Raw genomic sequence first — 25,528 nt, 5'->3', positions numbered from 1 at the left:
TTTTCTTTAGCCAATCGCTGTAAAGAAACTGGAGCCGCGCAGCGTAAGAAATGGGAAAATACGTCAGAGAAATTACGTTTCTGCGTTTATAACCCAATAGAAGAAGGGGAATCATATGCAAATGAGATAGGAATAGGAAGTGAATTCCGAGATGTCAGTCTAGCGGTAGCTACATGTCAATGCATGTCCATCGACAGAGAGGGTGAAATAATAGAAAAGACGGACCGTAAATTATTTCGAGATAAATATAGAAACATCCCTATGGAAAGACACGGATTCAGACACAAAGGAGAAAAGGAAAAGACTGGACACGGTGTAGGAGAGGACGGTAACGAGGTTAGTTTGCCAGCTATCTCTGTCTGTTACGATTAGGGACGGGGCGCTGTGTTGTTTTCGTCGGTTTCGCTAGCTGAACACACCACTGTCGAACTAAGCAAGGTATGCTAGCTCCCTAACACATTTTATTTTCCATTTGAACAAATACCTTGCTTAGTTCGCTAGATGTATGTTGGTTTGACATACTGCGAGAGAGGTTGTCAACATTCATTCCACCACTAGCTCGTGGATGCGCGAAAAGCAGTGATGGTGAGTTGGGGCCCTTTGCCAAATAGCATCGAGCTAACGTTACAGTACTAGTCCTCTCTTTCTTGTTTACTATATTATTACTTATGTCGACAAAAACATTTTTATTTTACGAAAGCCATCTAAAACATTGCTGTGTCCAGCATTACTTGTCGGTGGCAAAGCCATTGATAGATAAAGCAACGGGGACTGCATGGTGCGTATTGTAGCTGGTGGTGGGTTTCCCTTGACTAGGCTTGCTGCGCACTATGATAATCTGCATTTACTGAGATGGCTAACTAAATTAGCTAGCTAGGTAATTGTCTTCTCATGCAGTGTGTTTCTATTTCTATATTATCATCGTCATCATCACACACTTAGGCAAATTATTCCTACACCTGCCTACCAATACACATGTGAAAAAAGTGGTCCATGTGATGAAAACTAAAACAGGAGAGTTAAATTTGGGGTAAGCCATCTCAATGCATTCTCACTCATGCCCAGCTGCAAATGTTCACTACTGTGACAGACAGATTAAAGAGTAGGGTGATATGGGGCTGAGCCCGTGGTGGTTTCCCTAATCTCTCAACTACGCAGCTCTGGAATGTTATTGTATCTCATGGTGGCAGGGCAGGCTGTGATTCTTAGCACAGGCTAGCCGTGGCCTATTGAGGCACCTGCTTTCCCCCCCAAATGATTTAAGGCTACATCAGTGATCACGCTGGATGACTGACTGGCCTTCCCACATCAGAGGCAATCTGCAGTTTACATGAAACAACAACAAAGCGGCCACCCATCACTTGTTTTGGTAAAAAGCTGAGGGATGGGGTTAGAGAAATGTAAAAACACTCAAATTCATAGACAGAGCTATGGATGCAAGATCTGAGCATCCATGAAATCAAAGTATGCTTTCAAACCCCCCCCCCCCCCCGAATAGTGGCTTGTAGTTTCTGCTGTTATTATTATGACTTAACTAATGCATTCTAGAGGGTATAGAGGAGAACACACAGAGCCTAGTTTACATCCCAAATGGCACCCTATTCCCTATATAGGCCTAGTGCACACAGCCTTAGAAAGGATTCATAGAAGTGCTGACCTTAGTGGCCTGCTGACCTTAGTGGCCATGGCTAATGTAATTGATTCTTATCAGACCGTGTTCTTTCTGATTGGAGAGGGCAGCAATTCCCTGCTCTACGGGGAATTCCATTTGGAGCAGTGGAGGACAGCGGGGATCACTGTTAGTAATGGGGCTGTTAGGATTGATCACTGCACATTCTCTTGTTAACCAAGGAGACAGATGAACTTGAACACATCCGTCACAAATGACTGGTTTGAGGTCAGTGCTTAATATTGAAGAGGACCTATAGGGATTGTAGAACCATGTTAAAGGAAAGAAGTCTAGTATGGAGATATGAAGAGGCACATTTTCTCTGATGTTCTGTTGGGTTGTCTTGGCCAGATCACGCAGATTCTTAACACCTGTTTTAAAACATGAAATAAAAGTGTTTGTATTTCTTCCAGATTTTACCAAGTCACTGTGATTCTGTCACCGCACAAATAAAGGCTGTTGGACAGAGTGGATCATCTTTTTATTGAATTGAAACCTAAATTGTAAGTAAATAATTGTTTGATAGAATTGCTCAACTCTTTCCTATCCATGTTCTGAAGTTTGTTTGTTTTATCTAAACTACCTCATCTGACTCATATTTACATACCACAAGTTCTTCTTTTTGGACTGTAAACCAGCCTACCTCTTTCTCCACCATCTCTTTTTGTTTTGGCAAGTCTGTTTACCATCATTGGCTTTGTTAATTTTCTGCTTCTGTCATTGCTCCTAGCAGGCAGCTGAAACATATTTAGCTGTTGCTAGGCTACATTCCTTGAATTCCTCTTTTTGACAGAGAAATAGCTAGACCACTTTGTGCCCTCTGTTTGTTCCATGGTCCACACTGTTTACTGCCACTGATTAAGTTTGGTGAACAAGACGTAAGTTTAAAGTGACATAAATGTAGTTGTGTTGTCCAGGGTACAGTTAATCAGTGTACATGTGAGCATGGCTGATGTAGGCTAGTTGATTTAATGTTTTCCGTGTAGCAGGATCATCTGTACTAGCTGTATTTGTTCTACGTGGAATATTTACAGTCTAACGCTTTGTTTACTTCTCTGTGTTTGTCTGTCAGAGGCACCATGGCCACCCAAGACTCGGGCTACTATGACTACACCATCGTCGCCCCGGAGATGCCGGCCATGTTCGACGGCATGAAGCTGGCGGCGGTCGCAACGGTGCTGTACGTCATCGTCCGCTGCCTGAACCTCAAGAGTCCCACCGCCGCCCCTGACATCACCTACCAGGACACGCCCCTCAACCGCTTCCTGCTCAAGTCCTGCCCCATCCTGACCAAAGAGTGAGTGGCCTGTCGTTCAGTCTTTGGCCATGTTTTAAATATCCCATCAGGTCCCATTTTTCCAGGCTTTGGTATGACTCGACCGGGGAACCCAACCTTCCAGTCTCAGGGCGGACACTCTAACCACAAGGCCACCGAGTTGGCCATGACTATTTTATAGCTTATTGGGGTCTTATGATTTGTTCTGGGAGTTTTCAGTAGCCCGTAATTGGAACACTGCACCCATGATCGCCTTGCCGTGACAGCACCAACGCTGCTGTTGTCACTCTACACTATAGCCTACATCTAGTCCCACATTCCAAAGAACTCCTGTGTGTTGTGGAATAAAGCGATACTCCTGTATGACTAGAGGTTTCTCTGAATGTGTGGCATGGTTCAGAGCCAGTACTCTACTCTACTGGCCTAATAGCCCTGTCTTAAGGGAGTCTGAAGCCCGGTGGGAGACTCTGGAGGCTTCCCTCAGCTGCTGTCTCGTTATGTAAGCCTCTGTTATTTCATCTCAAATCTCTGGCCACGAGTCCTTAGAGCTCTGGTCAAGAGTAGTGCAATATGTAGGGAATTGGGATGCAGATACTTTTTATCCAAGCAGACTGTAGATGTAGTTTGAGGTTTGTGTGTGTTCATGTGCGCTGTTTGCTTTTGTTTGACAGTCTGTCTGTGTGTTTTAAGACTGGTGTGTTTTTAGCCGTGACTAACGGACCTGGAATGTTCCAGACTTCCTCAGGGAGGGATGCCCAGTTAAATATTTGCCGTCAGTTCATTTGATCTAGTCATAGGCTTAATAAGTATGTGATAAGACTATTTGTTTAGCTCCAACTCTTGCACATTTTATCATTTATAAGGTTCATTATACTAATTAGTAGGTGAATTGCTTCTTAATTAAATTCATTTTAATCTTAATTTTGCACTATATCCTTCCACTGGGCTGTACTCAGTCAAAAGCTAGCCAAGACAGAAAGTGTGTAAAAGGATATTGGGCTAGTAGGGCTGTCGTTCATTCATCTATTGCTCCTTGGCACTGTTTATGCTGACTAATGGTCCAGGACGGTTTGTGTAACTCCTAGTGACACCCAGTCAAGTTGCATAACACTGTTTCCAGCACGGTGACCACGGACAGATCAATCACGGAGAAGGAGAGAGGTACACAGTGGAGGAAATACGAGACAGGGGGGCAACGACTCTGTGTTCAAAGCAGTCAATGCATTCCATCTGTCATTGTATTGTAGAAAATAAGGGCGCAGCTGAAACATTTTACTCAATTTAGCCCAAGGAGAGTTTGGGAGTTAGCCTCTGAAAGGGCAGATCCTGCATTGGAGTGATGTGCAACAGAGCCATTCTTCTCTGATACTGAGTGAAGCCAGGTTTCCATGATCAGAGGTCTACTTGGCCTTTTATCTCAATCCGTCTCGGATGGCTTTGTGTTCAGGAAACCAGCCCTGTAAAGGGGCAATGTGGGATTGGTTCATCTGTTTTTGAATGTTTCAAATAATGATATGTAGCCATTGTTTTTTTTTTAAGAATATAATTTATGAATGCCTCGAAGAGCTTAGGTTAACTGGCTTACCCCATGATTTTACCCCCCAAAAGTGTTGTGGTTACCCCTTCAGGCAGTAGATCAGAGGGCTGTGTATTGCATCATATCAAAAGGCTAGTTATTAAATCAGACTTCCAATAGAACAGACCCGTGACTTTGATCTGTACCTCAGACAACTAAGGGTGTTGTCTATCTATCAGCCCACGCTGGCTTCTGTTTCCTTTGCTTTGGTCTGCTGATGACTGTCAAGGGCGACAGCAGGTTACAGCGCACACACTCATGCACATAGACATGTATGAGGACACAAACTTGCGCACAGACATGTCGCTACATGTGTGTGGAGGAACATGTGTGCGGTCACAGACGAGATTCAGATTCTCATTTTCTTTCTGTCTTGACTGGAGCACCCAGACCTACACCACTCTAAAGTGTAGGCAATATGACAGACTGATTTCAGTCACACAGATATTCAAAAGTGTAGCTTTCATCAGTCATGACAGTATTGGGCCATAGCCCCCCCCCCTCGCCTGCCTGGACTCCTCCCCTTGTCCTCTTAGTCGTCCTGTGACAACATTACGTCATCCCTGCCAGTCGAGGATTATTCGCAGAGCGAGAATGTTCTGGGCAATCAAACCTGACCAAGACTTTAGTGTATTAGTCTATATCGGGGATATTTAAATCAGAGCCTGGAGGTCCGGAGTACTCCTGCTTTTCTGTTCTACTTCATGCTACCTTCCTAACTCTACCTACGTCAGAGTTGATAATGCTGTTTACACACAGGGGTTGGAGGTCTTATCTGTAATATTAGTAATGGTGTGGGGAAGCATCAGCGGTCATTGTGTTTTGAGATGGGCGTTACGTAAGGGAAGTAATGTCCAGGTGCTCAGACTGCTCTAATGACAGTGGAGGAAGATGAGATTGAGGGGGTTGTGCAACTGTTGATTTAGCAACAGACTTTGCTCGCTGACGATATTTACTGTACCAGTTTGTACACTCCCCACCCATGTGTGTGGACCGTCAGTCCGTCCTTTGACACAGAGAGGTTCACCCTGACCTTGGTTATCTCTGACCTTGGTTATCTCTGACCTTGGTTTTCTCTGCAAACAGCTGCCTAGCTATTCGCTCCAGTCAGGGAGCTGCCTAGCTATTCGCTCCAGTCAGGGAGCTGCCTAGCTATTCTCTCCAGTCAGGGAGCTGCCTAGCTATTCTCTCCAGTCAGGGAGCTGCCTAGTTATTCGCTCCAGTCAGGGAGCTGCCTAGCTATTCGCTCCAGTCAGGGAGCTGCCTAGCTATTCTCTCCAGTCAGGGAGCTGCCTAGCTATTCTCTCCAGTCAGGGAGCTGCCTAGCTATTCTCTCCAGTCAGGGAGCTGCCTAGCTATTCGCTCCAGTCAGGGAGCTGCCTAGCTATTCGCTCCAGTCAGGGAGCATCGGAGGCCAAAGCTACATTTGAGGACATTGCAATTGTCAACATCGATCTCCTTCTTTTGTTATCGTGGCTGCTAATCTATAAACAGACCTACAATGGAAACCACTACTTGTCTTTGGCATTTTGCCAAGGGTTTCCTGCTAAATGTTCGGTGTACTTCTGTGCTAAACTCAGTGTGCGGATGTGAGATGGTAGATTGTATGACTGTGATATGACTATCCCAGCTCATGTCTCACTGCAGTGCTAGCAGCAGATAGATCCACTTTGATCTCCTGCAGGGTTGGACCCTTACATACGTCTGCTCCCATACAGATACAGTACCAGGGCAGATGCATTATCAAGGATGGTCAGCTTCGTGTGTTTTTTACTTAGGAATGTGAATCTCTTCCCTGTCCCCCGCTGTGTGTAAATGTTGTTCCAATGCACTGTGACAGAGTCAACACAGCAAATAAACCACCCACCTTTTTGCCCTTGTTGTCTGTGCCTAACAACGTTTGTGCTGTTGTCATGTTGTGCTGCTGCCATGTTGTTGCCTCTTTGTTATTGCTACTGTGTTGTACTGCTGCCATGTTGTACTGCTGCCATGTTGTGTTGCTACTGTGTTGTCATGTTGTACTGCTGCCATGTTGTGTTGCTACTGTGTTGTCATGTTGTACTGCTGCCATGTTGTACTGCTGCCGTGTTGTCATGTTGTGTTGTTGTCGTGTTGTGCTGCTGCCATGTTGTGCTGATACTGTGTTTTCATGTTGTGCTGCTGCCATGTTGTCTTAGGTCTCTCTTTTTTATGTAGTGTTGGTGTCTCTTTTGTCATGAAGTCTCTTTTTTCCTACCTTTTTTTAAATTGTTTTTTAAAATTTTATCCCAGCCCCGTTCCCCGCAGGAGGCCTTTTGCCTCTTAGTAGGCCGTCATTGTAAATAACAATGAGTTCTTAATTAACTTGCCTAGTTAAAGGTTGAATACAAATAAAATAGTATACTACATTAGCTGACTGACCAAAATAAAACTGTCAGCAAGAACAAGTCATCAAGTAAAGTTATTCTATTACTTCAAGGGACATCCTAATATCCTAATGCTGTTGTGTTTTTCTTACAGGAACCTCTTATGGACACTGTTGCACATTCCACACATGTAGAGTGTACTGTATGTGTGCGATGTAGGCTACTAGCCTATGTGATAGAGCTCCTAGGGCCTATACGAAGAATTACAATGTATTTTATTACCTGCAAATAAACCTTTCATCTCTTGAGTAAATGTAGTAAGTAAGCCTTGTCCGAACCAGAACAGCCCGCAGTGAATCTGTGTGTTTGTGTGTTTTGCAGGTACATTCCGCCCCTGCTGTGGGGTAAAAGTGGCCACCTGCAGACAGCACTGTATGGCAAGATGGGGCGGGTCAGCTGCCCTCACCCCATAGGCCTCAGGAAGTACTTACCCATGCAGGATGGGGCCACCGCCACCTTTGACCTCTTCGAGCCCATGGGGGACCACCGGACAGGAGGTGGGCTAGTTCAATCATTTATGGATCATTTATCAAGAATGGAGAATCTCTGTTGGCCTAGGATTCTCTTTTTGCAATATAAACAGTCAACAACAAAAACATCCCCCTCAATTGAGATGTGCTTGCCTTACCTTTTCTATGCCTAGATTTAACTGTTGATTTACAGCAATGACCAAGGAGAGAAGTGCAATGGGAAGGAAAGCTGTTGAATGAGCTCATTGGAAGCATGAGAGTAAATTCATCATAGCCCAATGTTGTGCTATGGACCTGTCCTATGTACAGTATCGGTCCTGTCTGGGCTCAGTTTGTCAGGGCGGTTTTGACGCCTTTGTTGGTCCATTGACCTGTTTACACTATGGTTCCATTTCCCGTTGTGTAGGTGATTATTATGTCAGTGTTGTTGAGGACACAGATTTACAGACCGTGACTCTAGGTAAACTCTACTTTCGGCTAAGGTGATGAGATCAGGGTTGCGACCCAAATGGTACCCTATTCCCTATTTAGTGCACTACTTTTGACCAGACTATTGGCCATGGTCAAAAGTAGTGTACTGAATAGGGTGCCATTTGGGACGTAGTTCATTTGTTTTGACCTCAGAGTTGAGACGTAGTAGTTTCTAATTGTCACTAGTTTGCGTTGCCATATGGAAGGGAGCATGTTGCTTTACTTCACACATGCCTACACACACATCCACTGTTTGTTTCCTGTTCTAGTTGTGCTGTTGCCAGTGGCTTCTGTCTGTTGTCCCTTTTATCTTACATAGTTATTTAAAAAATACATTTGTATCCCTTTTGCCTCTTGTCAGGCCGTCATTGTAAATAACAAATTGTTCTTAATTGACTAGCCTGTTAAATTAAGGTAATAAAGAGCCTCTGGTAAGTAGGCTACTTCTTGTTTTATTATTTGAGTGACTGGGACATCTCATCCTACAGAGGTTTTATTGTGGCACCATACTGTCTGTTTGCTGCCTGTCATATTTGCGTACGACACCGTGCAATGAGGACGTGTAATCTTGCCTTTTACATATTTTCATTTGCAAACGGCTCACTGATCCATCTGTTCGTATGTTTGCTATTCCAACAGATGACGTCACCATGGTGATATGCCCGGGGATCGGTAACCATAGCGAGAAGCACTACATCCGCACCTTTGTGGGTCACTCTCAGAAGGAGGGTTACAGGTGTGCTGTGCTCAATCACCTGGGTGCTCTGCCCAACATCGAGCTCACCTCACCTCGCATGTTCACCTACGGTGAGGACTACAGACATGTGCAAACACACACTCCTAATAAAAAAAACACACAAAAGCAACAACAATAAGTTTTATAGGTGAAAAGACAGGATAGGTTTTCACCACACCACCCTCATTTCAGATCAGTGGCCATGAATTATGCTCCCAAGGAAATGAACCAACTCAAAGCCCCAGTATGTAATGTCTTTGCTCTGGTCCGTGTGCTTGTTCTGGTAGGTTGCACGTGGGAGTTTGCGTCCATGGTGGGTTACATCAAGAAGATGTTCCCTCACACCCACCTCATAGTGGTGGGCTTCAGCCTGGGAGGCAACATCGTGTGCAAGTTCCTGGGAGAGAACCGGACCAATCAGGAGAGAGTGCTGTGCTGCGTCAGCGTCTGCCAGGGATACAGTGCACTCAGGTGAGCTACGGTCTTAAGACTTATACCCTGTGCAAGTACGCAAAAGCAACATGTAAGAGCTACTCAAAATGGCTATCCCGTGTTTTTCCGTGGGGTTACAAATTGCAGTGCTGCACAATTTTGTGTATTATAATTGCTACGCAAGGATGCTGAACGGACATTTTGCCTAGCTAATGGTGTTTGTTGCATTACATACTATATCCCCTTTTTACACACAGCTGTATACTTGGTCAGTGAAGGTGTCATAACCATCAAAATATAAACAGTGTAGACACATTGTCTTTTTTAGAGCCAGTGTTATGCTTGTTATCAATGAGCTGTAACATAGCTAACTTAATGTAAATAAGTGAATTGTTTTGCCCCACCTTAGTGAAGTTAGCTAGCTAGCTGAAGTTATTTACTGTACAGTTGGTTAGCATCCATTGCTACTCTTTTGCAAGCTATGGTAAAACAGCTGTCAAAAATGATACTGTTCAGTTGGGTTTTACCATTGGCGAAGGCTTCTAAAGATGGAAGAAATTCAGATATTTCTTAGTTTGAGGACGATCCACTGAGTTTGTAAACTACGGCACGTGACATGGTTCAATGTGCCAGTAAATAAGCACAATTAACTTTTTTTTCAAATTGCCACTGTCTTGGCGCGAGAATTAGAATCATGTATACTGTGATAATGCCAGTAGAATAAATTAGTAACAGAGAGCAGTGTACAATATGGCGAACGAGGCGTTTTATGGTAAGTACATGGGGGGCCGTCATCTTTTATGCACCTTTATACTTTCCAAGTGTATTGCTTTGAATGCAAGTGCTCTGTCTCTCTTACTTCTGAGCCTTGCTACTCTGTAAAAGGAGGTTCACTCAGATGGAATTCACTTTGCCCAGCAGCTTTCTGTCTGACAAAGATGGCAACAAGGCTGAGAGTAGCTGGGATCCTGTTTTTTCTCCAGCAAACATTGATCATTTCCTGTAGTTTGGCTTTATCTGTGATCTCAGTGGACTGGTGACTAACACAACAAAGACAGAGGACAGATGCCCCGCCTTTTATCCTTGCCCGGGTGCCGGTCTGTCTCCGCTGTAGACAACTGGTTGTTGCCTTGCCAAGTCTTTTGAGGTAGGCAAAGATGTAGGCTAGGCTACAGTACTGAAGTTCTGTGTTATTGAATACTGAAACAGACTCATACTGTTGGCTGCTCCGTTAACCTGGGTTGTTAGTGTTATTGTTCATGCACCATGCAGTTCTTCCATGGAGGTGGTTTCAGGGTTTTCCGTTCTTAGTCCCTGTAATCTATTTGATTACACTTGGGTCTGCAGCAGACTCCCTGTTATCATAATGAGTATAGACTTTGTAAACACTTGAGCTTCTGTCGTGACAGGGAAAACTGTTTTGTCACGACACAGTGACTGAAAACGCACAACTCCAGTGTTTCTAGATGTGGTATTGCACAAGCTCTGGGACGGAGAAGATGGAACTCTGTGAAACGTGTTTTTGAACCCCACCTTTTTAGAGTGTGAAACGTGGCCAACTTCTCTTGGCAGGAACACTGTCTGCTCTGTCCAGAGAGTAAACAGTGTGTTCGTGTGTGTGTCAGGACCAGGCAGACTGGCCTTTTGTGAAATGGGATTAGTCTTTATACCTCTGTTTTATTTTCCATTCCTGTCTGTCATAGCTAAAGCCTTGTCTTTTGTCATTGCCCATGCCATCTGTTGAATGGGATTGTTATGCCTGCTCTGTAGTTCTCACTATATATGCTACCTCTGTAGTATTTCTCATCAGGGTTGGGTGGGTAGGTTACTTTCTAAATGCAATTTGTTAGTTACTAGTTACCTGTGAAATTGTAAGCAGTAATGTAACTTTTGGATTGTCCAAACCCGGTAACATTATCTGATTACTTTAAGTTACTTTTTGATTACTTTCCTCTTAAGAGGCATTAGAAGAAGACAAAAAGGATCCATCAAACACATTTGGTGTGTCATAGAGGTCTCTGGACTTATGGTCAGGCAAAAAAATCTGATTAAGCCTACTTGTAACTGATAACATGTGAAACAAGGTTGAGGAGTAACTGATTACATGTGCACTAGCAGATATGAAGTTGGACTAGTTAATTGCTAGATGGGTACTGCTAGCTAGTTATTAGCTAGTTGCTAGTACTGTTAGCTTGTTGATAGCTTGTTGCTAGCTAGGTAGTGTTGGTGAGTTCATAGTGCAGTGAGAGATCGTTCTGTGGATTTAACGTGTGGGGTGGTGGTTAGCATGTCAGCTTCAAGAGTACAAAGTGTTGTTGGCAGCAGTTTGTTGTTGTTGTCCTGTATTGGCCTACAGTGATAACCCGTGTTGCATGCTTTAGACAACTTTTGACAATGTTGGTTCTCAGGCCAAACAGATATAACCATGACAACAATATCATTTGTTCTCTCTCTACACACAACTGACTTCCTGGTGTGTGTGTGTACAGGGCCCAGGAGACGTTCCTACAGTGGGACCAGTGCAGACGCTTCTACAACTTCCTCATGGCCGACAACATGAAGAAGATCATCCTCTCACACAGGTACTCAGCCCTGTTCCAATACTTAGCACAGTCACACTGGTAGGCCCAGTCCCAAAGAAACCCCTAGCCCCTACCCTAGGGCCATGACACTTCTCATGCATCTGAAATGGCCAAATTCCTGTAAAAGCGATATGGTGGAAACTCCATGTGGTGATTGGGAGCTATCATCACCTGATAACACCCGTTCAAGCCCTGCTGGGGCCACCCATAGGAAAACAAACTGTCTGCTAAATGGCTTATATTATTTAAGATCTATGACAAATGGCTTGGACTTAACTCATAGTCACAACCCAGCAGATCAGTCAAATTCCCCATAGAGGAGAAACACCAAATGTATACACAGCAGCTCCCTGAGGCAAACTATTTAACTAATGAAATGGAGGCAATTAGCGATGGCACGGAAATTCCTGGTATAGGTATGGATTTTACTGAGAATAACTAGTGTTGTCACGTGTTTCAATGGCATGTCTCAACATTTTGTGTGTGTGTTTACAGGGGCAGTCTGTTTGGAAGTGCAACGAAGATGGAGGACTCAGACCTGAGCCGGCTCTACACGGCCACCTCCCTCATGCAGATCGATGAAACCATCATGAGGTATAGCACATGCTGAAAAAGAAACTAGACTCAGAATCAAATCAGTGTTTTGCTTTCCACCCAATACATTTTAGTAAAATACACTAAATAGAATCTAATAAGGAACACATGCTAAAATGACACAACGCAGTTATTCCTGTGAGCAACCGGTCTCACACTGACCCCCTGTGAAATCAGTGTTGAGTCCTCAACACTACAATATTTAGGACTGATTTCACAGGGGGTCAATGTGAGATTTATGGCTGTATGTTTAAAATACTGTCAACACTCATCAGTACCTGCTGAAGTTCAAGCCAAACCTTTCGAGTTTTGTCAATACGTAGGAACACTATGCTAGGAGCCATTGAGCAGGGCTGGGCGATTATGGCCTAAAACAAATTCTAACTAATGGGAGTTTCTCGATTTAAATCTTGAAATAAGCTTTGTTGCACAATTTAAGGTCAAAACACTGCATTTCAAACAGTTTGGAATAATATGATGAATTCAGGGCTTGTAAAATTATACCTAAGCTTTTTACCCATTAATAATTAAATGTATTTTATCAAAATAGATTAACCTGCTTTTTTGCAATAATCGCTGCGCTGGCTTTTAAATCTATGAAAATACCCTTTTTGTTACATATTTAACCAGAACCAGGCACAATGTACATTCACTAATAATGACTAACTTAAGGTAGCAGGAATTATTGATAATGAACACAGGTCAACCTCTCAAGCCCACCTTCTAGTGGGTAGCCAGCTAATCTTTATATTTCAAGTCTAGCCAACTTGGGTGTATTTGCTTGCTAACATGGTATAACAGTTGAACTGTTATGAATACACCCTCCTGTCCATCTCCACCTGTTCGAACAAACTGTTCACTTTGTTTAGATATTGAAATCAAGTGAGAACGAGTTGCCAATTCCTGATATTAATGTGTCTTGTTATGCTCATTGCACATTTATAAAACACATACTAGACAGCTAGCACATAACAGCATGTGGGTAAAATGCTGCTAGCGGTGGTGTTACCGCAATGCCGCGCACGACAGGAACTTAGCATACATTTGCCCAAGTCGTTGATACACACGTCTTAGTAAGGTCTGCTCTGTTCTACATGTTGGGAGCTGAGACATGAATAGGGTATCATTAGAAAGGTTTAGTTTAAATGCAGATAGAGTTTAAACTGCTTGTTGTCAGAGAGGAAGAAGTGCTCTTTTAGTCTTTGTTGTGGGGAGGGGCTTGCTGTGTGTCAGTGGGAAGGTGCACAGTGAACACAGCACAGAAGGAGCAAAGGAGACGAGAAAAAAGACAGTTAAAAATATATATATTTTTTTACCTTGATTTTTCGATACAGGCATTTTGAACAGTGTGCTAAAACATTAATTTGCTATATCGCCAAGCTCTAAGAAAGGCCTCTGAGTATCTTGCTGTGCACGGTTCGTAGGGATGTGCGCACACACTTAGTATGTCACTTAATAATCCCTCCAGTTTCCACAGCATGCTGCTTTGTTTTGTGACCTGTCACCCCTCCTGTCTCTGCAGGAAGTTCCACGGGCACAACTCCCTCAAAGAATACTACGAGAAGGAGAGCTGTGTGCATTATATTCACAATGTAGGTTGATACTCTCTATCCCTACTTCTCTCCTGTGTGAATTAACAATACTCTTCTAAACATGTATGTGTGTATGAATATCAGAAATGTATTAAAGGAAGTGCTTAGAACAGTGTGAGGTTCTTTGGAGAGTTCATGATTTAAGCTTGTCTAAGTGGACTTATTGGGCTTGTGTATTGCATACAGTATATCTAATGATGGTTGTATTTTGTAGGTTGACGTGCCACTTCTGCTGGTCAACTCTGCAGACGATCCTCTGGTCCACGGGTCTCTGCTCACCATCCCTCGCACACTGGCAGGTAACACACACCTGCATTAGTACACACACAGAGTTTCTCTACTCAGAGCTCGTCCCTACAGAGACACAGGGCCACTCGGCAGTGCCTGGTCAATCTGTCAGTCAGTCTATTGTCTTCAACCTAAGACATGCTGAGGTGCACATTCAGAGCCAGTAGACTGATCTGACTGTTGGTACTAGCTCTAAAATCACAGGACAGTTCTGGGCATTTAAAAAGTTGTCAGAGGCTGCATGACCGGCTCGAACCGCCCTATCCCGTCCCCAGGACACCTTTCCCCCAGAGCTAAACATGCGCATTCCCCACTTGATAAAATTACATCTCTACTTGGACTGTCTGTGTCCTGCGTCTGTTATAATGCAATGTCATTATAGTTAACACAGACACAGAAGTCTGTATAACATGTTGATCATGTCATTATAGTTAACACAGACGTTTGTACAACATGTTTATAGTTACAACTAATAGTTACAACAGAAGTAGGCTGCAACACGTCGATCATGTTTATATTTACAACAGACAATAGACACAGATGTTTGTACAACACGTCGATCGTGTTGTTTATACACTGCTCAAAAAAATAAAGGGAACACTTAAACAACACAATGTAACTCCAAGTCAATCACACTTCTGTGAAATCAAACTGTCCAATTAGGAAGCAACACTGATTGACAATAAATTTCACATGCTGTTGTGCAAATGGAATAGACAAAAGGTGGAAATTATAGGCAATTAGCAAGACACCCCCAAAAAAGGAGTGATTCTGCAGGTGGTGACCACAGACCACTTCTCAGTTCCTATGCTTCCTGGCTGATGTTTTGGTCACTTTTGAATGCTGGCGGTGCTATCACTCTAGTGGTAGCATGAGACGGAGTCTACAACCCACACAAGTGGCTCAGGTAGTGCAGTTCATCCAGGATGGCACATCAATGCGAGCTGTGGCAAAAAGGTTTGCTGTGTCTGTCAGCGTAGTGTCCAGAGCATGGAGGCGCTACCAGGAGACAGGCCAGTACATCAGGAGACGTGGAGGAGGCCGTAGGAGGGCAACAACCCAGCAGCAGGACCGCTACCTCCGCCTTTGTGCCAGGAGGTGCACTGCCAGAGCCCTGCAAAATGACCTCCAGCAGGCCACAAATATAGGAGATATAGGAGATTCTCAGCTGGTGCCCTGCCTAACTCTCTTAACTTCTCTAGGGTATGTGGGACGGTAGTATCCCACCTAACCAACAGCCAGTGAAATTGCAGGGCGCCAAATTCAAAACAACAGAAATCTCATAATTAAAATTCCTCAAACATACAAGCATTATACACCATTTTAAAGATAAACCTCTCATTAATCCAACCAAAGTGTCTGATTTCAAAACGGATTTACGGTGAAAGCACACCTTGCGATTATGTTAGGGCAGTACATAGCCACAGAAATACACAGCAATTTTTCCAGCCAAAGAGAGTAACAAAAAGCAGAAATTGAGTTAAAATGAATCACTAACCTTTGATGATCTTCATCAGATGACACTCATAGGACTTCATGTTACACAATACATGCATGTTTTGTTCGGTAAAGTTCATATTTATATCCAAAAATCGGAGTTTAGGCCAAAAGCGAAAGAAAATGCAGCGCGCCAAATTCTAATTAATTACTATAAATATCAAACTTTCATTAAATAATAACATGAAAGATACCAAATTAAAGCTACACGTGTTGTGAATTCAGCCAACATGTCAGAATTCAAATAGGCTTTTCGGCGAAAGCATACTATGCTATTATCTGAGCATAGCACCATAGTAAACAAAAGAGAAAACATTTCAACCCTGCAGGCGCGACACAACGCAGAAATAAAAATATAATTCATGCCTTACCTTTGACGAGCTTCTGTTGTTGGCACTCCACTATGTCCCATAAACATCACAAATGGTCATTTTCTTCGATTAATTCCGTCGATATATATCCAAAATGTCCATTTATTTGGCGCGTTTGATCCAGAAAAACACCGGTTCCAAGTTGCGTAACGTGACGACAAAATATCTCAAAAGTTACCTGTACTTTGCAAAAACATTTCAAACTACTTTTGTAATCCAACTTTAGGTATTTTTTAAAGTAAATAATTGATAAAATTGAAGACGGGATGATCTGTGTTCAATACAGGAAGAAAACATACTCAAGCATGCTTTCTGGTCTTTGCGCCTCTATCAAACAGTACACATGAAGTTACACTTTTTCAAGATGGTCGTACTTCTTCATTACACAAAGGAATAACCTCAACCAATTTCTAAAGACTGGTGGCATCCAGTGGAAGCAGTAGGAACTGCAAGCAAGTCCCTTAGAAATCTGGATTCCCAATGAAAACTCATTGAAAACAGGGTGACCTCAATTTTTTTTTTTTTATCTGAATGGTTTGTCCTCGGGGTTTCGCCTGCTACATAAGTTCTGTTATACTCACAGACATGATTCAAATAGTTTTAGAGACTTCAGAGTGTTTTCTATCCAAATCTACTAATAATATGCATATCTTATATTCTGGGGATGAGTAGCTGGCAGTTTAATTTGGGCATGCTTTTCATCCAAAATTCTGAATGCTGCCTCCTACCCTAGAGAAGTTAAAGGGGATATCAGCTGGTGCCCTGCCTAACTTTCTGAAAGGGGATATCAGCTGGTGCCCTGCCTAACTTTCTGAAAGGGGAAATCAGCTGGTGCCCTGCCTAACTTTCTGAAAGGGGAAATCAGCTGGTGCCCTGCCTAACTCTCTGAAAGGGGAAATCAGCTGGTGCCCTGCCTAACTTTCTGAAAGGGGATATCAGCTGGTGCCCTGCCTAACTTTCTGAAAGGGGAAATCAGCTGGTGCCCTGCCTAACTTTCTGAAAGGGGAAATCAGCTGGTGCCCTGCCTAACTTTCTGAAAGGGGAAATCAGCTGGTGCCCTGCCTAACTTTCTGAAAGGGGAAATCAGCTGGTGCCCTGCCTAACTTTCTGAAAGGGGAAATCAGCTGGTGCCCTGCCTAACTCTCTGAAAGGGGAAATCAGCTGGTGCCCTGCCTAACTCTCTGAAAGGGGAAATCAGCTGGTGCCCTGCCTAACTCTCTGAAAGGGGAAATCAGCTGGTGCCCTGCCTAACTCTCTGAAAGGGGAAATCAGCTGGTGCCCTGCCTAACTCTCTGAAAGGGGAAATCAGCTGGTGCCCTGCCTAACTCTCTGAAAGGGGAAATCAGCTGGTGCCCTGCCTAACTCTCTGAAAGGGGAAATCAGCTGGTGGTTCTGTCCCCTTTGCCCTAGAAGAGTCAGGCTGACTCACACTGGCCACAGGAAGCCTGGAAACATGCAAAAGCTTTTGTATAACTAATGTAGTCACCTCACCTGGAATCAAACTTTAAGCCGCATGGTAGTTGGCACATGTCATTAGGACTGTCTGGCGGACAAATCCAGCCACCAATCTTTTAGTTGGGAACCTCAGTCAGGAGTCTCGTGCTGCATAGTGCTTAACCCAGAGTTACATTCCATTTCATTTCAGGATTCAAATTAAATGTTATTCAAATGAAGAATATGACAGTATTATTATGACTTAACAGTGTGTAGTTTAGATGAATTAGGCTTCTGTAGAATTGACCTCAATTTGGGCCACCTCATGATGCTTTGCTCATACTTATCTTCTGTGTCACAAAATGGAAGCTGCATATTAGACATTATTTCTGTTTTAAAGCAAGCTTCAACTTTTCCTTGCGTCTAGTTAATGGTCCTTTTTTAAAACGCTATTAAACAATTGATAGGACACTGCTTCCCAAAAGATGCAGCCGGCCAAACTGAATGGTTTATTATGAATGTGTTCCTACATCAAACCCTCTTCAGGGTTCAGCCTAATGGAAAGCTTGGGTGTCCTTCTTGAATTTTTTATAAATATGAGTCATTTCCTAGAATCACCTAGGCTATTATAACCGCTGGTAGATGTTAGCAGATAGTGTATGGTTGGTACAAGCCCTGTGGGATCGCGCTCACCAGGCGGACACTGCAGTGTTCCCCACTAACCCAGTTAGAGCTGGAGAAATTACAGCTCCATGTCTGGATCCCACGCTAGTGTTCTGTTCAGGGTTGGGGTCCATTCAGGAAGTGATTTCAATTGTGGGAGAAAACAAATCTTCTACTTCTCTGTTTAATTTAGAAGTAATGGAAAATAGGGGTCCATTTTTATTATTGAATTGGAATATCAATTTACTTCCTTAATCAGCCCAACCCTGATTCTGTTCTACCACTTCTAATACTGTTGTTACTTGCTACATGCTTAGTCATTTCATAAAAGGTTATGTTGTGCCATTTTAATCTGTTATTTACAATGTTCTAACAGTTTATTTCAAGTTAATATATGAACACTAACCTCACTAAATAGGTTATAAATAGGCTGTACTGTACAGCCAATCAAAGTGACTTGTCCCATTTTGGTTGACGTGCACCTCCCAGTGGATTGGGTTGAACAATTGGTGTTTCAACAAAAAACAAAACCGAACGGTATGAAGTAGCTCAGCTACAGAGTAATAGGTTAATTATTCTAGTTGGTCGATCCTGATAGATATTACATGTTTATTGCCTTTATCAAGGCGCTGTTTATCTTTCATCAGGGTTATTGAGCTAACGGGATAGTGATGGGTGTTAATACACTGGACCCTGCTCTCCTTCCTCTCCTTGTCCTCCTAGACGCCTGACTCAATATCTCTGTCCCATTACACAGATGACGCCATTTTACGACCTTGGTGTAACATTATGTGCTGTGTTCGTCATTTTACAGAATGTATGGCATCATTCCTGACATAACTGTCACTAAACAATGACTCCCATGTGGTTCCGGGGGCTGGTCTGGTGGTAGTGCTGCCGACCCGGATCACATGCCCCTGGAGGCAGCGGTTCCATCTCCCGTTCCTCCACTTGCTTTCTGTACTGTATCCCTCTTATCTCTCTCCCTCTCATACATTTCTATCCATTTGTCTATCAACTTAAAAATATGTTTTAAAAGATGCCGCTTTCTTCATATTCTAACCTCTCCCTTTCTGTTCCTATCCCCCTCCAGAGAAGAAGCAGAATGTCATCTTCGCCCTGACACTGCATGGGGGGCACCTGGGCTTCTTTGAGGGGGCCGTGCTCGTCCCCCAGCCCCTCACCTGGATGGACAAGGTGATCGTGGGTTACGCCAACGCCATGTGCCAATGGGAAAAACAGAAACCGCCATGCCAAAAAAGCGGGAACCTGAATACACCCTGTCCTGAAGAGAAGGCAGCGTAACCTTTAACTTCCTGTACTCCTCTCTCGTTCACCTCTGACCCTCCCCTCCCCACTCACTGAGGAGAAACCTTAACCAAACTTGAACTACTACTCTCTCTCTCTCCTCTCACGCCTCTTTTCGGGTTACTGTCTCAACCGTCTCCTCCCTGGTACCCCTGTTCCCTCAGCCTCTACTCCTCCTGCTGCCCCCCTCTAACCAAAACCACCTTACACGTGAAGGAACTAAAATAACTAAATGCCTTTGTGCTTTGTCTCTGAGGGGAACTAGTGGCGTGGAGAGGAACAACTACTTTTGTCCTTACGTAAACATTACCAAGAGAGATCCCTGAGATCCAACCATGGAGACTTTGACCAAATACTCACTAAAAAGGGATGAAACAAACTGGCATCCTACGAGTAGAGAGGGAGAGAGCGACATGGTAGATGTGTAGTCGTAGAGAAAACCAGCACAGAAGAAACCTCCTAGTACTATCTCTGAGGACTAATGAAGCTGCAGTTACTGTACGTTACAGTGCGCTCACTGCTGACGACTGCCAAGGCTTTAGCCTAGTTTGCCGTCTTAAACCAACACTGCCTCTTTATACAATGTATGTTACTCACAAATACTGTATAAAAAGCCAGTTTAGTTTAGCAGGCCGTGTGTGCTGAGAAGGAGAGCTACGGGATAGCTCTGTTAGTATGTGACCTTTTCTATTAGGTTGATCTGATTCGCCGTTCAGTCTGTTTTAGTCCTAAATATGGTTTCTTGGTGAATATCAGCCCTTTTTGGAAGGTATACAAATATTGAATTAGTTTATTATTATTATTATTATAGTCATTTTATTATACAATTATTTTCAGATCACGAGTCACCCAAAAAATGAGTATCTATTTCGCACTTGATTCCATGTAGAATCAAGGGGTATGTCTCACAATGCACCCTAGATCCTATGGTGAAATTTAGTGGACCTGGTCAAAAGTAGAGCACTACAAAGGGAATAGGGTGCCTTTTGGGATGCATCCAAGATCTCACTCGCCCCTCAGTGATATTAAGCAGTGGAGGTAGGTTTTTACCTAGCGGACCTGACCTGTGGTCAATCTCAATGAGATCCATGCACATTCCTACTGTCTCGTTGTTCTATCACTTTTATTCAATGCACTTTATACGTTGTATGTCACGTTTCTTTCTTTATTCAACCATTTTGTTATTCTTTTATGGGACTAGCGGAAGACAAAGGTTTAGAAACTTTGTTTTTTTTTGCGTAACGTTTAGTTCAGTGACACTAACGAACGGGAGGGAGAGAGGTTGATAACTCTTCAAGTTAGACGGCCCAAATGATCCCCACGTTCACTAAACCCTACAGTCCACCCTCCCAGTAGAGGATTTTTGTATATAAAAATAAGACACTTTTTCCAATATAGTGCCCTACATGTTAGTACACTATGTAGGGAATAGTGTCATTTGAGATTAGCCCTCAGGGTGAGTCTTCCTTGGCTGTCTGTCCTGTGCAGTCAACCTACTCAGCCTTACTACTAACCCTAACCTACTCAGTCCTATACCCTTGATCAGCTCCAGGTCTTCTGAAGCATGACTGACTATGGAGTCATTCCCTTAGACACAGAGAGTAGCCCACTGCCAATACACAGACACTCCAGTGTCAGACACTCGTATGGAAATGGACCTAGGTGTACTTGTTTGGGCTAGCAGCTCTGACTCAATAATATCACAAATACATTTTCAACCAAAGTCACAACGTACATAACTGCTGTGATAACTGGTTTATCACATCTGATGTTGAACCCTTAATTGTCGAGGGCACTGTACAGAGGTGAACATACAATCATGTAGATGACTGGTTTTATAGACCATGTGTTCATGGGACCTGAGCTGTGAGGTGTGCTGAGTAGGATGGCCATAATCATTGTGTTTATGACTTCCAACAGACTCCATTTTGTTGAACCAAAAGTCGTCACAGAAAAGTTTTTTTTAGTTGACCAGTGGTAGAATACTGATAGAATATTGGTGGCAGTGTTGAGGTCTACCAGAGAGGAAGTATATTATACATGGGAATGGCCCAACTTTGTTGCTAGGGAACATTATCTTTCAACGGGGGAGAGAATTTCTTTCCATTTAGTTGTCAGGACCGAAGGTCTTAGCACACACGTTTATGTTTGAAGGAATGCTGGAATGTTAATGCTGAAACATGCTGAGGTGTATGAGAATCTGATGAGGTTCGCAAAGACAACCCCGAAGTCAAGGGGGAGTGGCGAAAAAGATCAAGTTTAGATGTTATAGCTGAGACGTCATAGCTTTCCGTGTTTCCTCCTCTTATATATAATGGCCATGCATTTTCCCCTTCAAAGCCTGCAGTGGCAGCCATGCTGGTGGTGTGTTGTCATGACTTGTCCAGTCCAGAGGTCCAGCCAAGTGAACTGTAGGGAGGAAAAGTTGGTGATTCACTGTACATTAGTGTTATGTCCTAAATGGTACCATATTCCCTAATATAGTGCACTACTTTTAACCTGATCCCTATGGACTCTGGTCAAAAGTAGTGCACTATATAAGGATTAAGGTGCCATTTGGGATGCTGCCAGGCGTATCAGTCTCACCCAACCCATACCCTCTGTGTACCATAATGAGCTCTTTCAACATCACCTCCTGCCAGTCATTTGGCTGGCTGAGTTCTTTCAGCCTTGTAAACGTCACTCCCTTCTCGAACTTCCTCAGTCAACTGGCATCCAAACACAAGGGTGCCATCTGCAGGCTTGGAGAGCAAACTACAACTACTGTCTTAAATCCAGCCAGTAGGTTACTGTACTGTAGTCCTTTAGACATTATTGATGTTAACTCAGTGAGACAAGATTTTAATACAGCTGTTGAACTAACTGATGTTTATTACCAATGTTTGTTACCACTTTTTAAGGACACTTCACAGTTTTAGTTAAAAGTTGATAGAAAATCAGTTAGTCAGTGACTCGTCCAGTCTAACCGATAGTCATGTCGTTCTGAGATATCCCAGCGAGTAAGATCTGAGTCTTGATACACCAGCATAACAAGCCGTCTTTGCTATGACTCCACACCAACAGGGTGTGTTCTGTCTATAGAAATCCACTTATCACCTAACTTTGCACAGAAATGCAGGTTTGGATTGTATCTCTTCAAACTACTTACAGAATTCAACATTTTGTTTGTTTTTCAGAATTCTTTTTGAAATGTTTTTTGTATTGTTACGGTGACTTATTATTTTCTTGTATGTGCAGATTTGTCAGAGTGAGTGTATATGAATGAATGTAGGTGTGTATGCTGAGTCCTAACACCATCTCTGGTTTGGAAAACCAAAACATGTCTTCACTTTTTAAAGATACAAATCAATTAAAATGTATACATAGTTCGGTCGTTCCACCAATTCAGTGCCTTTTTAGAATTCAGCTGGTAACATTCTCTCAAAGTGCACATGTTCAACTTCATTAAAAACACTTTTCCCATCTCAAGAGGTTAAATAAAAAAGCGACTATATAAAGTAATAGGGTTGGTGATCATAAATAAGCCGTAAATCCCATTGTGATGGAGGGAATGGGAGCCAGTTGTGTACAACCAGGAGGGGCAATTGAATGCAAGCTTTAATAAAATAAAAGTTTAAACATTTCTAGCCTGTCTATATATGGGCTAACAGGGTTGACGTGTTAGGCTCGACCCACTCAGTTCCCCACCACAAAACACCAGAACCAGCTCATCTGCTTTTACACTGTGATTTGACTATTAGATATTAGTGTCTTTAGGTTATTATTATAGTTTCACCATTTTAAATTGAAAGTTCAGTTTACGTAACAGAGTTAACCTTTAAAATGAAGGGACTTTTTTCTTTTTCTTGAAATGAATTACAATCTTCAGAAAGGACTGCCAAAGCAACTAAATAACTAGGGCTTTACAATGATGGAGAAATGTTGAGCTTAATTGGGTTAAAATCTTCCTGGAGGAAACCGAGTGTTCATGGAGGGACATGTCAATGCTGAATTTTTGCACTTTAGGAAGTCTATTCATATAAAACATGTGATTTATTGAATTCTCCATGTGGTCTATATTAAAGGGCACTTCAATGAATAACAGGCTTTTAAAATTCAATATTGGAACATAATTTCTACTTCAACTATCAAAAGGATACAAAAGGCAGTCATTTGGTGAAACGACCCAGTTATATGTTACTGTATGACAGGGACCAGGGGCCATTTTATAACAGATTCAGGCAATAATCAATAGGGATTTTTGTTTCTCTCAAGGTGTAAATGCAGACATGTGAGGGGACAGATGAGTACAAAATGAAAGTGGGAGAACCATCTTATTTATGCAGTTCTGTTTCGACATAGAGAATGGCCTCCAATCCATGTCCGACGTTCTGAGTTTATTTTAGGATTGATATGAAACAATGTATTAATCTTAACTTCCGCTTGTTGAAACTAATTGTGTGACTGACTATGGTCTTGCAGGTCCTGCTTTTGAGAAACAACCTTTTGAGACTGGATGAGCTCACCACACTGAGATCAGAGGCCAAATGTAACTAGTGTCTCAGAGTAGGAGTGCTGATCTAGGATCAGTTTTTAAATCAAAATATTTCATTGGTTGTATGGACATTGGGGACCTAGATCAGCACTCCTAAAGCCCCAGGGGTTTATTCCATGAGGTGAAATGTCCAGAACGATGCTCATAGAAAAGTAGTGCATAGAACCAACATGGTTCTCGATTCCACAAGAAAGAAAGCTCTGTAAATGCTATGCAATCCATTTCTATCTGAAACGTTCTGACCATGCCTGAAGCTGGTGAACACAGCTAAGATATGGGGAATGGAGCCCTTTCCACCTATAAGAACACAGTGATCCATGACATCAACAAATGTTCACTTTTAACATTCTAGAGCTTTATTCTTGTGTTTACAATCCGTTTCATTGTATGAAGATGTTAGCTGTTCTGGAAGGGTGGTGGATGTGGAAATGTAATTTTGGTGCACTGATATAATCATACAGTATGAAATGATGAATTCAGATCACTGGTGTGTTTTTGTAAAGAAACCCAATGGTGTGTGTGATGTAATAATAAAACAAATATGGTTGTGTTCCAAAAATAAATTATTTTCTTGTAAAAAGTTTCTTGTCTTCATGAGCAACTGGTGTTATGATTGATCTCATGTTCAATGCCTTCAGAAAGTATTCACACCCCTTGACTTTTTACATATTTTGTTGTGTTACAAAGTGGAATTAAAATGGATTTAATTGTCATTTTTTTTGTCAATGATCTAAACAAAATACTAACAATGAAAAATAACATCTTGATTAGAAAAGTATTCAACTTGGTAACACTTGACAACCAGCATCATCATAATGTCATAACTGACAACTTGTCATAATATATGTCATGACAGTTTTATGAACATTTTGTGTTAATTTATGGCTGGTTATGACACCCACATAAGAGTGTCAAAACCCACAAAACCTACCACACAAGGTAAAACATTCCATTACACCATAGCCTACTTGTCAACAGTATGTTTGTTATATAACATTTTCTGAAATGTACCATATTCAATTATTGTAATTATGCACACATTGATGTCAGACATGCACCTACCCCAATGCTCTGTTGCTGATGACTGGGGTGAATGCAGGAGCAGATTTCAGGAGCAGGACAAAACACCCTCTTTTTGACTGATGACTGACATAAGGGCATGTACGTGATAGGCCTATCTGGCTTATATGATTATGATGGTCATAATGCTTCTTGACAGTGTCATGAGGTGTATTTTCTTAGTCCAAGTAAAGAGACACAGTATAGCCTTAATGCTTCATGACAGTGTATTTTCTACAAGTTATTTAAAATGTTATGAAAACATGACTAAAGAATTCATTACAACAACAAAGGACGTAAGAAACAAACTTTCAAAGAAAGGAAACTTCTTGGCAAGGAAAAAACACATTTGAATAAATGTGGGTTTTGACACCCTTATGCAGGTGCCATAACCAGCCATAGAATAACACAATATATATATACATTTACTTTAGTTTAATTAGTAAATATATACAGTGCCTTCGGAAAGTATTCAGACACCCTTGACTTTTTCCACATTTTGTTATGTTACAGCCTTAATAAATTTGAGAATAAATTGTTTTTTCCCCATCATCAATCTACACACAATACC

At 42.4% G+C, this 25,528-nt stretch overlaps 1 protein-coding gene across 2 annotated transcripts; it reads left to right on the top strand.

The window, feature by feature from the left end:
- Positions 1-102: 102 nt before the first annotated feature.
- LOC120048405 (monoacylglycerol lipase ABHD2) lies at positions 103-24,481 on the top strand. 2 transcript variants are annotated; one of them, XM_038994360.1, is made up of 11 exons: positions 103-336; positions 2,083-2,172; positions 2,742-2,966; positions 7,248-7,423; positions 8,507-8,674; positions 8,891-9,074; positions 11,525-11,617; positions 12,113-12,211; positions 13,734-13,803; positions 14,018-14,102; positions 19,150-24,481. In XM_038994360.1, the coding sequence occupies exons 3-11, from the start codon at positions 2,749-2,751 to the stop codon at positions 19,359-19,361; spliced, it is 1,305 nt and encodes a 434-aa protein (XP_038850288.1). In that variant the 5' UTR covers positions 103-336; positions 2,083-2,172; positions 2,742-2,748; the 3' UTR covers positions 19,362-24,481. The 2 variants fall into 2 exon arrangements, with proteins under 2 accessions (XP_038850288.1, XP_038850295.1); XM_038994367.1 differs by lacking the exon at positions 103-336 and adding an exon at positions 358-1,897.
- Positions 24,482-25,528: the final 1,047 nt, after the last annotated feature.

This window comes from Salvelinus namaycush, chromosome 1 (genome assembly GCF_016432855.1).
Source record: "Salvelinus namaycush isolate Seneca chromosome 1, SaNama_1.0, whole genome shotgun sequence".
Lineage (NCBI taxonomy): Eukaryota > Metazoa > Chordata > Actinopteri > Salmoniformes > Salmonidae > Salvelinus > Salvelinus namaycush.
This window is presented reverse-complemented; position numbering and strand designations above follow the sequence as displayed.

Excerpts from the sequence above, each read along its gene's own strand:
- LOC120048405 (XM_038994360.1), top strand. The coding sequence starts at position 2,749 with ATGGCCACCCAAGACTCGGGCTACTATGACTACACCATCGTCGCCCCG. Across the intron at positions 13,804-14,017 it reads GTGTGCATTATATTCACAAT|GTTGACGTGCCACTTCTGCT; the intron begins GTAGGTTGATAC and ends TGTATTTTGTAG. Across the intron at positions 14,103-19,149 it reads CATCCCTCGCACACTGGCAG|AGAAGAAGCAGAATGTCATC; the intron begins GTAACACACACC and ends ATCCCCCTCCAG.